The 12,036-nt window shown below is 37.1% G+C and overlaps 1 protein-coding gene across 3 annotated transcripts; it reads left to right on the top strand.

The window, feature by feature from the left end:
• Positions 1–1,121: 1,121 nt before the first annotated feature.
• LOC149815879 (large ribosomal subunit protein uL24z-like) lies at positions 1,122–7,884 on the top strand. 3 transcript variants are annotated; one of them, XM_089989999.1, is made up of 5 exons: positions 1,122–1,230; positions 4,461–4,498; positions 4,593–4,705; positions 5,962–6,103; positions 7,483–7,884. In XM_089989999.1, the coding sequence occupies exons 2-5, from the start codon at positions 4,483–4,485 to the stop codon at positions 7,653–7,655; spliced, it is 444 nt and encodes a 147-aa protein (XP_089846125.1). In that variant the 5' UTR covers positions 1,122–1,230; positions 4,461–4,482; the 3' UTR covers positions 7,656–7,884. The 3 variants fall into 3 exon arrangements, with proteins under 3 accessions (XP_089846125.1, XP_089846124.1, XP_089846126.1); XM_089989998.1 differs by having other exon boundaries at positions 1,149–1,230; positions 4,435–4,498; XM_089990000.1 differs by having other exon boundaries at positions 1,182–1,218; positions 4,433–4,498.
• The last annotated feature ends 4,152 nt before the right edge of the window (positions 7,885–12,036 follow it).

Below are 12,036 nucleotides of genomic sequence, written 5' to 3' on the forward strand. Positions count from 1 at the left end.
ACACTAAAATCAGGTTAGAGTTCACTCAACAAAATCTCGATAACCACCAAGGTGGCATCCCATGTGGTAAGCGGTGTCCTGTGCCAAGTTGAAGGCCGAGTTTGTATCTCTCTGACACCGTTTGCCACGAACTTAAGAGATATCTGGTAGAGGTCGGACTAACCCCAACTTACCTTAAAAAAAAAACAATAGTAGAGAGAGAGATAGAACACCTTTAGTAAGAGACAACCATGCCCCCAGTGGAGAGTAATGTAGAGGGGGAGAGAGCGCAACGCAGGAGGATGGAGAGCACAATTGAGGAGAGCTTTTCTCTCTCTCTCTCTCTCATTAGCGTTCAGATGCCAGCGTTCTAGGGGGCTGAAATGGCGTGGGACTCTCCACGTGCCCATTTAGACACTGCCAAATGTGGTGCCCGCAAGTCACGCATTTGCGTGGGCCCCACGTTTTGCAGGGCGACGAACATTGTCGTCCCCGCAATCAAACACTCCCTAAATGAGACGGACACGAACAAGATTGGGATGCGCGGAATCTTGAGCGGCTCACTTCTTTTGCTAGTCCTGGATGAAAGCCCCGCGTCCAACCCATCCCTGGTTAGGGATGGCAGTGGACCGGGGGACAACGGGTTTTCGCTCTACTCTACCTCGCCCCGTTTGGACCGGGGATGAAGGGTATGAAACAGGGATGGAGGCAGGGATGAAGGTTAAAATCTATCCCTGTGCGAGGATGGAGGCAGGGATGGACTTAAGCATTTCCCCGCCCTGCCCCGTCCCCGTCCCATCCCCAATCCTTTAAGGGATGACTATAGACTAAGGGGAAATGGGGCCCTGCCCCGCCTCGCCCCCATTTGGACCGAGGATGAAGGACATGAAATGGGGGTGGAGGTTGAAATCCATCCCTGTGCGGGGATGGAGGCGGGGATGAAGGTTTGGATTTTGAAACGGGGCGGGGGTGGAGACCTTGTCCCCCGCCTCCGCCCCGGTCCACTGCCATCCCTATCCCTGATTCCCTGGTATGTTAGCTGTCTCGTGCGTGTCAGTAGCGGATCCATGCGGACTCAGACCCGACCCATCCGAAACGTGGATGATCTCGTAATTTATCGTAAAGATGGAGGAGAGCTTCCCAGGTGGGTAAATGTGAAATTAGGGCATTCAGCGGTGGGGGGCGTTCTCTTTTCATTTGCCGCTCTCAGAGAGAGAGAGAGAAGAGAGAGAGAGAGAGAGAGAGAGAGAGGTACGTCTCCCTATTTCTATTTTCCCTCTTCTTCTTCCAAAAAATTTCCATGATTCCTCTTCTTTTGATCTTTCTCTTGTGTTGTTCATGTGAGATTCATCAAGATATGTTATCGGTTCTCTTTTTTCTCTTTCCTTGTGATATGTGGAATAGTAGCTCTGAAAATGTGTGTCCGGACGTCCTTTATTGTTATGGTTTTGATTCGGATGTAATCTAGTGTAAAACCCTTCTCGTGCATCATAAACCCTAATTTCTATGGTACAACACATACGAAGCCCAACCAGCAAGCTGTATTGTGACCCCTCGATTTATGCACTCCTTTTTCTTTTGGATGGAATGATTGATGTGTTCTATTGACGGGGATTACCCGAGCTTTTGGATGCGGTCGATTGTGTTCTGTTGTGAAATATTTGGTGTTGAGATTCTCTTGACCATGTCCATTTTTGTCATTGATGTTTTTTCTAATATATCAATTAGCTTTCTTTAAGTGGATGTTCAAGCTCGTGCTTTTTGGTTTTTAGCACTCAAACAGCTAAATCTTTGCCATGAAACATATCGTGATTGTTGTGTGTAGTAGTCACTTTTGGCAATTATTATTCTTTTTTTCATGTCATGTGACAGAGTATTTTGGTGTATCAGTTGTCTTTTGCTTCAAATTATGGTTCTTCAGCAGTTTTTGATCTTATGTCCCATCCTAAATGATGTGTGTATCACCAGTAGTAGGAGATTGCATATATAATATAGCTAATTTCCTTACTCAAGATAATTTTAAGATGCAGTGCAAGTGCCCAATATCATAAATTTAGAAATGATGGAATAGAATGAGATAGAGAAGCCTATAATATGCCTACCCTTGAATGTTGGTAACATGGCACAAATTGTTGTTTAAAAGTTCAGTAATTGATGCCATTATGAGAAATTGCATTTTTCACAACAAAGTGTATAGCTGGATTTTCAAAATGGGGATACTGTGATGTCATTTTTCCATTTTAAATCGCAACATTATCCTGATTTATTGTGATAATATCTATCAGAATCATTTTTATTTTTCTTAGTTCTGTAATTTAAATATGTTTTATCGTTCCTAATTTCTTTATACTTTTTACTTTTTTACATTTTTGGCAACAAATGTATTATCAACTTTACTCTTTTCTTATCTATTATTTTTATATGTTAATGTTTTCTTTTTAAAATCTTGATATGTTCCAATATTTAAACAAACTACAATATTCCAAGAAACAGGAGAGCTATTGTGTTTCATGTGTTGCATATATTTGGCTTGCAATAAGAATGGATTATGGATAGTATCATTGTGTATGGTGCTATAAAAAAACAGCAACATGAAATGAAGTGATTATGAATTATAGATATACTGTGAGAATATTGTCAATAATTGTTGAACATAACCTGGATTAGTTGATTGTATAATTCAACATATTAAATTGTGATTGGGGAGAAAGTAGTAAATCACTTAGTGTTGGCATGTTTTGTGAAGTTACTAAGGTGAGGTGTAACTATAAGAGTAAGGCTGCTGAGGGATTAGGATTTAGGGCATGTTTGCAATGCCCTGTGATTGTAAATCACAATCACCATACTTTCTCAAGGTTAGTGGAACATGAAAAGTAGTAATGATTGTGATTGCCATCTGTGATTGTTCTTGCCTCTTTTTGCCTTGAAACTTGTGAAAGTAGATAACGAGGTTGGCCTTGTGTTCTACTTTCTCGGCTTCTACTTTCTCACCTGTGACCAAAACAAACATGCCCTTGGTGCAAATCAAATGCATTCTCCTAGCAATCTACTTGCAAAAGCACCATTTATGTTTTCAAGCATTGGTAGGTTTTCTTATGGCAGTAATGCACTAGATAAACTATTATGTGGTGTTTAATTTTTTGTTTGGACAAGGATAGAAACTCAATTCATGAAGAACCTGTATGTTGGGGATACTTTATTTTGGCTGTTTCCATGCTATAAATTTATCACCTCCAGGCATGAACCATGCACCTGATTGTCAGGTATAGGGCCCACATGTCCAAGCAACATGTGAAGGTTGATGCAGAATTTGGACATGCACTCTTCATTAGCCTGAGGTGCATTCCTTGAGTTAAATCTGTAACCAAATATTGTTCAGCAAAGACAGGAGTGACCATGACCATTGGGGGTCCTGGTTCATTGACACCCTCTGCTTCCTGCTGCATTGTCCATCAAAACCTCCATGTTGCAGTGTCAGTGAGCGATGAGTGGCAACAAGCTCCAATGGCTGTGGGCTAAAGGGGCAAGAGTAGAATCCAAGTCCAAAAACACTTAAAAAACATCTGATGATGGCCTGAGACAGATGGTTTTCTGTCATTCATGACTGGGTTTCTTTTGTCTTAAATCAAGGGGCCATGATCAAGGAAAAGTTTCTTAAGCTTACCTTTATCAAAACTGTGTTTGGTCCAAGCTGGAATACAACCTTCACTTGGACCTGCATTAAATAGCATTGTGTCTCAAGTTTAAAAGTCTAAACCCTAGCAGGATTCGTGGCTCATCCATTCTTATAATAGAGTTCTAGATTCTGGTTTAGAGTGCAAAACATTGATGCATGGATCCCACATCCTTACCTTCATATGCATTCTTAGAAAACTATTTTATATCTGGAATGGACACAGAGATATGCTTTCCTACATGATCTTGGCTGTCAATGGATAGGACGGATTTGGGATACACCAGGATGTCATTAAGAAACAATTAGGATCTAGACATGGAAAAGGGAATCTTAGCTCAGTTTGTGTCATTAGGGTCTGACACGTCTCATCTTCTCTTTAAATTCCATATCTTACAAAAATCTTCATGTTCACTTCTATTCAATTCAATCAGAGATGGTATCTTTACTTAGACATGGTGATTAAGGATCTATATCAATTTGGCATGCCATTCATGAGATGGGTCCGGATCTACTTGTCCATGCACCATGTGAACCTATTCACAGCCCTACCCTAATTTGATTAACTCTGATCCCACCCGCTAGGTTAGCTCCAACTATTTTGCTTATTATCTTTGGGTCACTATATGATAGCACTACAGTTGTGTCTAGTTGATCATTTTAAATTTAAATTTTGATTCCATTCTCAGTCCATAATCTTTTCTTATGTTATTTTCCTATATATTACAGTATCATGGAAAATTTTCTCAATTCATAATTTCATTGTGTTTCTTTATTGGCAGTGAGCTATAACAGTTTCACTTTACAGGGCCTTTAGGTAGTCGATCAAGATGAAATATAACCCAAGTAAGTTTCTAGCTATTGTTCATGGTACTTGCTAGTTGAGCTTCTCTTCTGTTATGTTATGGAATGCCGATGCTTATTTTATTTGGGTGCTCAGGAGTCACAAGCTCTAGAAGGAAGTGCCGAAAGGCCCATTTCTCTGCACCTTCAAGTGTCAGACGCATTCTTATGAGTGCACCTTTGTCACCTGATCTTCGTAACAAATATAATGTAAGATCTCTCTCTCTCTCTCTCTCTCTCTTTGTGTTCATAAATGTTTTGTCCTCCAATGTGGCTGAACAGGTTTGTTTTGTTAAAGGTTAGCAAAGTATCCTCCATATATGCGACAATAAATCACTGTGTGTTTCCCTGATGTACATCATAAACACGACTCAGAAAATATTTGAAGTAAAAACATGTGTGTGTACGTGTCATGTTTTATTTTCTGTGCTGTCAAAATCCAAGGCATCTTTTAATATCTGACATATAACATGAAATAATTCTTATCATTTTTGTGTTTCATTAAGTGAAAACTGAAGATGTTTTCAGAAATATTTTTAGGGTATGTTTGGTTGCATCCCAAGTGATTTGGAATCACATGAAATGGAATCAAATGTGATTTGAAGTCATATGATTTCGAATCACATATTCCACCATGTGATTTGGAATCAGGAGATTCACTTCAAATATGATTTCAAATCACATTCCATTTGTTATTTGCATGTGATTCCAAACCGCATGTTTGATTAGCTGTACAAATGAGATTCATTCTCATTTGCATGAGATTTCTTTTCACATGTTTGGTTAGCTGTGTAAATGAGATTCATTCTCTCATTTGCATGAGATTCAAATTCTCATGTAAATGCAACCAAACATACCCTTAGTTTTTCATCTTACATTGAACCAAGAAAGCAAGTACTTTGGAGTTTGTTGTTAAAACCAGTATAGTTCTCTTTATCTTTTATTGTGGTGGCATGCGTTTTTGGTCAATGATATTAACTGGGTTCTTCAAGTTATGGCCAACATTGACTTTTTGTCAAACAGTGTCTGCAAGTAATGTAACTCAGTTTGTGATTGTTGTTCATTAAACCAAGGTAGCTAGTAGTACTTAGATTGAAGGAAGTTCACTTTTTATGCCAAGATGGTTCTCTCTTGTTTTTATTTGTCGAAGTTGATGTCATGCCTTCTTGATCATTTTTTTAACTGGGTTCTTCCAGTTGGTCGGTATTGATTTCTTGTGATTCTGAGTGTACAAGTAAATTTTCACATTTGAGTTATACTTTTTGCATTTAGATGTGCAACCAAGTAGGCTGCCTTTGACTTTTTTTAGTCTTTTTCAAAGATAAAAATAACTGAGTATAGAAAGAAATAAGTAATTAATTATATTCTCGATGATAAAAATATTACCACTATTGAATTGAAAGTGTAATGGCTGCTCCCTCAGATTCTCTAATATTAAATGGATAGTTATTCCATTTTTCTTTCAGGTACGATCTGTTCCTGTCCGAAAAGATGATGAGGTGCAGGTTGTCAGGGGGACATTCAAAGGAAGAGAAGGGAAAATTGTTCAAGTTTATAGAAGAAAGTGGGTTATTCACATCGAGCGCATTACAAGGGAAAAGGTTAATGGTATGCCTAATAAGCCTAGAATTCATGTTTATTTTTTATTGATAAATTTAATTTGTAGTGCAGTCACTCAAAATTCTGGCAAATGTATTTTCTTGGCATATAGTCCTTGAATCTGCTCAACTTCTTTATGTGTAATCCGTTTAAGGTTGATTACTGTAATTGGACATATCCTTCATAACATGAACAAGAGCAGCAGTTGCAGATAAGCTCAAGTTTCCTTTCATACCATTTTGTATGTGAAACCACTTCATCTCTCTTGAGTTTCCAAAGTCTTCTTTTGTTCCATCTCAGTTTGATTGTTGGACCAATTACAACTTGCTGGTACAAGCTTCTTAGAATGCTTTGACTATAATGCCTTAGTGACTCAACTATGTCCAGTCCTTTCAAACAAGGTTGTCTGATCTGAATGGTCCTTATAAAAAGCTTTTCTTCCTGGCTCATGTTCCCATCTAATAGGGCCTTTCAATGCCTATTTGTACTTGGTACTTATGGACACTACAATTGCAATTTTTTAATTTGAAAACTGATCTTCTCTTAGTAGCTGCAGCTGGCAGATTATCACAATCATGCATTTACCTTCTCTCTTGGTAGTCTACTCGTCTATGTCACATAGGTGCGAGTGCGGGTGAGGATGTGGATGTGGATGCGGCACATTAAAAAAAAAAACTTGGGGTGCGGGGAGGGTATATATATATAATTTTTAACAGTTTTAAGTTAACACTAATGAAGTAAAAACAATTATCACATCATCAATTCATCATGCATAAATTCATGCAATAAATCAAATTAACAATCTACAATTTCTATTCCTCATCAATAAAAAAATAACACTACACTGGTGAGGAGGGACAAATATATATATATATATATATATATATATATATATATATATATATATATATATATATATATGTGTGTGTGTGTGTGTGTGTGTGTGTGTATTTATATTATATATGATATAGATAAAACTGGATTTGGTTAGGGTTAACTGAATCTACTTTTGGACAGAAGTGGACCTCAGTGCGGTTGACTTCACCTGATACAAAGAAAGTCATGTCCAAGTGTCACACCCGAATGGGTGCCGGTGTGATGCCGGTGAGGTGCCCTGTTAGAAGTGTTGGCTGCTTTGAGGGGGTAGACTAAATTTCTTACAGAATGAGTATCAACCTTAATATAACATACAGTTTGATAGATTACCAATACTAGTAAAAGAAAATGCTATGATCGGTTTGTTTGTCTCCTCTGTCTGGGGATGTTGACACCCCCATAAGGGCTAAACTCTATAAGGCATGGAACAAGGGAATATTGTAGTTGATTGTTGTCATTTTCGGTATTATGCAGTGTTCGTTAAATATCACAACCTAATTGTGCAAATGTAGGTACTACTGTGAACGTTGGTATTAATCCTTCGAAGGTGATGGTAACAAAGCTGAAGTTGGACAAGGACAGGAAGGCGCTACTGGAGAGGAAGGGGAAGGGCAGGGCTGCAGAGAAGGGAAAAGGCAAATTCACTGCTGAAGATGTTGCCGCATCCCTCCAGGCAGTTGATTAATCTTGGCACAGCCTCCTTTTTTGTCCTTTGATTTTTGCTGTAGCTCTATTGCACAGCAAGAGAGAAACAGTAACTTTTGATAGGTATCGAGTCAAGTTGGGGATGATACTTCTGCTATGCATGCATCGGATGTTTTTGGTACGCTTCTGCTTTTATGTTCTTTTTTGGATGATACGATTTGTGATAGCTTCTTTAAAACAATTTTTTCTTTTGATTGACTTGTTTCCTAGATTACTTTTTCGAATAGTCTTTGGCATTGTGTTCACCAGAAGGAAAGCCATGTGAGGGCCTTTAGTCAAGGTGGCCAGGTGGGTGCAGCTAGGTCGGATGTTCCCATCTTGGCTGGGGCATGCTCCTTCGCCTCATGAAAAGGCTTTCAGAGTTATGAAAATCATCTTGACTGGGTTTCAATATGGCCGGAAGACCTGTGAATTATTTTTCTATGGGAAAAATGTGATATAGGACGACTATTAGGCCCGCTTTACTATATGGTACGGAATGTTGGGCTGCCAAGAGACATCATATTAAAAAAAATGAGTGTAGCAGAGATGTGTATGCTGAGATGGATGTGTGGAAATACAATAAAAGATAAGATTCGGAACAAGGAGATACGTAAGAAGGTAGGCGTGAAAATAAGATAGAGAGAATCGTTTACGGTGGTTTTGGACATATTCGGCGAAGGCCTAATGATGCTCTAGTTAGAAGGATGGAGAAATGGGAAAATATATTAGTTAAAAGAGGTCCGGGTAGGCCTAGGAAGACATGGATGAAGGTGATAGAAAGGATATGAATGCTTTGAAACTCACCGAGGACATGGCATTGGATATAAATGATTGGAGGAGAAGGATTCATGTGGAAGACTCATAATGATTTTCTTTTTTGGTTCATATCGCCGACCCCAATTGTTTTGGGATGAAGGCGTAGTTGTAGTTGTTGTTGTTGGAAAAAATGTGATATGGTTCGAACCCCAATATTAACTTTCCTAGACAATTTTCTGGTGGGAAAAATATTCACATGGTTTAATTTTGGGCGGATAATGTATGTTCACCTACTCGAAAGCTATTCGACCAACTAGGACGTGTGTAACTAGGACGTGTGTAGCGTGGTCTATTTATCACCTGATATGTTTCCAACCACGTATGTTTGAGATTTATTCCTGTTGGATTTCAGCCACTTTGCTTCCGAGATTGCATCTTGATATCTTAGGTACACAAGATCTGAAGCTTATCTGGTACGACATGGGCCATTTAATTTACGTGTATTGTAAGAAGCATTTTAATAAGCTTCATGCTGTGGGGGTGGATCCGTTTGATAGAGGTGGTACAGTATCAGACACGCAGCTTGGTGTTGCAGTTTGATGTAATATTTAGCGAAAATTCCATTTAGGGGCTAACCTTTTGCCCTTAATTTCAAATATGGGTCACACGTTTCACATTTGGGCCAAATTTTTTCTGAAAACTGTCAAACAAGGGCCTGCATTTATTATTGTCCTTTAACTCAGTTATACAACAGTGACTTTCATCATTAAAGGTTCACACAGTTTACTTTTTCTTTTTTTTATGAGCATAATAAGTACATGGGGTCTTTGACCGTTTCCAAGAAAGTTTTGGCTCATATTTTGAAATTTAGAAACAGGTAGCCCATATTTGGAATAATGGGCAAAAGGTTGGACCTTTAAAATGGAATTTTCCAAAATGTTTATTTAGAGACCTACTTTTTAATCATAATTTCAAATACATACCTTTCTTTTCTTAAAACCTCAATATAAACTTGCACTTTTGATAATTTTTCAACAGGGACCTACCAACCTACCATGACCGTCCCTTACCCTCAACCACTTAAGTTCATTTAAATATTTTTAAATAATGAAAATATCCTTTGCTCTTTTTACCCTATCAGTTTACGACTTTACTCTTTTTTCCACTGTCAGTTGACGACGTAAAAGACAAACTTTGGCTGGGTTATTGGACCAGCACGATCATTTAGCAAAATATTTTTCAAGATCTGAAACCTATATTTGTGAGGAGGATATGTGTGCTTGCTTGATTGTACAGCCGACTTCTCCTTAGGACTTAATGTCCAACTATCTAAGTTTGAGAAATCTTAAGATAAGATGGGGTAACTTTTGCTTAATACAACAATTGGGTTCTTTAGAGCTTTGGGTTCTTTAGAGCTACGTGAAAGCCATGCTATACTCATAGTATAATACATGGAATGCACAATGAAAGATACAAAGAAAATTTTGAACATGTATACAAGACTAAAATATGCATAAAATTGCATGGAATATGCATTAAGTTTAATATAGAGCTCATGTGAATAAAGGATTAATGCAAAAAATGGCATGATTTTTTTTAAATGTTGATCCAGAGTTCTTAGGATAATAATATCAAAGATCATGTCCTTTGCTTTTGACTTTTTTTATTTTGATTTTTTAAATATTATTATTTTTTATCTTGATGCTTTTTAGTTTTTGCAAATGGCAAGTATAAGAAGTACAAGAAAAGGTATTCTTCAACATTCTCTCCTTAACAAAGTCTAAAATCGCATTCAAAGTTCAAGAGCTTATCTAGGGTTTTCAAGATACCAGATTTAGCTTGATTTTCTGTCATTAACACAAGAGGTTGGAAAGTGGACAAGTATTGACACTCGAAATGTGATCCATAGCTCTAAGATTCTTGTGATGTATGTTTTATGCTATCGACTCATGATCTTGATGATATGATTGTTTTATTATTATGCATCTATCAGAAAATGCATGCATGTGACTTTTGGGTAATGAGTGAGCGACTTTGAGCGAGAATAAGTGAGCAATGCTTTAAAACTATGTTTCAAACTTATCAAACCCAAAAGTTTAGATTTTTTATTTTTGAAAAATCAAACATGCGTTCCAAAAGTGTGCCACTTTCATCTTGATCCAATGGGCTTTTAGTCTATATTGACTTTGAAATTTAGCTATATTTATATTCTTCCTCCTTTCGAGATTATCACAAGTCAATAGAACTAGCTTACCATCATGCTCCTTGTTGATCTGAATGAAAACTCAAAGATGACTAGTCATAGGTGCTCTAAGTTATAATTCATAGTATTGGATTGCTATAATGAGCCCTACAAAGGTTAAAACTCTACCAGACAAGAAAAGCACCTAGGGAATTTTTCATTGCCCTTGAAAAAGAACAGATAACAAAGATAAGTCCAAGTTCATCCTAAGCCAGATCACTTCTGCATGAATTTTCCAAACCAACAACCTCCTCATCGTTTCACTTTTAAGGCACTTTTTTTCTTTTTTATTTTTTTTACTTTTCTCACATATGACACTTTTGGCTCTTTTCACTATTCAAACCATTGTCATTGATCTTAAGACCTACTAATAACTTACAATCTAAGGGTATGACAATGTTTTTTCTCACTTTTCCCACACTTAGTGCTTTTTGGGTTTTTTCACCTCTATGGTTTGGCTACTATTAAGGTCCACCAAAGGCTAGTGACTTGGAATTCGTTAACCAAAGAAAATTGAGAAGCAAGGTCAAACATGTGTCTTTTCAATGATAACATGTTCATTTGGATTTTGATTTTTATGACATCATTCCTAATCAACCTTCATAAGAGAACATTTTCTTAAGACTTTAGGGTTGTCTTTCAAATTTTCAAAATTGACTCAATCTTAGGGAATAAACCTTTCAAATACATGACATTAATTGAATAAAAAGGGTTTCAAATAAGATATGTCATACAACATATGGTCCTATTAGGATGCCACTTTCCAAGGGATGTGGATTAGTACAGAGATTTCATTAAGAACCAAGGCATTGGCTTAAAATGATTGCCCAATAATATCACTCACCCTTGTATATGCATAGACTCTTCTAGGTTTCTAAAGGCATCTTCAAACAATTTTCAAATATAATATTTAAACTCACAAGGATACTATTGATCATACACTAACTCGAACATAATTACAATGGATGGGTAAGAATGACTATATGCAATGCTTACTATGTAATCATGCAATTTTATTATTTATTTATTTTTTTTAGAAAATCGAACTCATAAAGTGATTCCTTAAATGAAGTTTGAAAGAGAAGCATCAATTTTTTTTTCATATTTTCTCTTTTGTTTTGGATTTTGGATAAAAACCAAAGACCTTAACAAAAAAAGGATTAATTAACACAGTCTCTTAAATCCCCATTCTCAAACACAGAAAAGTTAAAGAAGTTGTGACATCCCAAAAAAGAAAAGTAAAAATATTTTTGGATTTTCACATTTTTCTACTTTTTGAGATTTTTCAAAAATTTTCTTTTTTTGTTTCTCACATAACTATTTACAAGATCTAGGCTTGAGTTAGTTACTTGGGGTTTGGGCATACAAACCCAATTGTTCA

This window comes from Nuphar pumila, chromosome 15 (assembly GCF_984573655.1).
Source record: "Nuphar pumila chromosome 15, dmNupPumi1.hap1.1, whole genome shotgun sequence".
In the NCBI taxonomy this organism is placed as follows: Eukaryota; Viridiplantae; Streptophyta; class Magnoliopsida; order Nymphaeales; family Nymphaeaceae; genus Nuphar; species Nuphar pumila.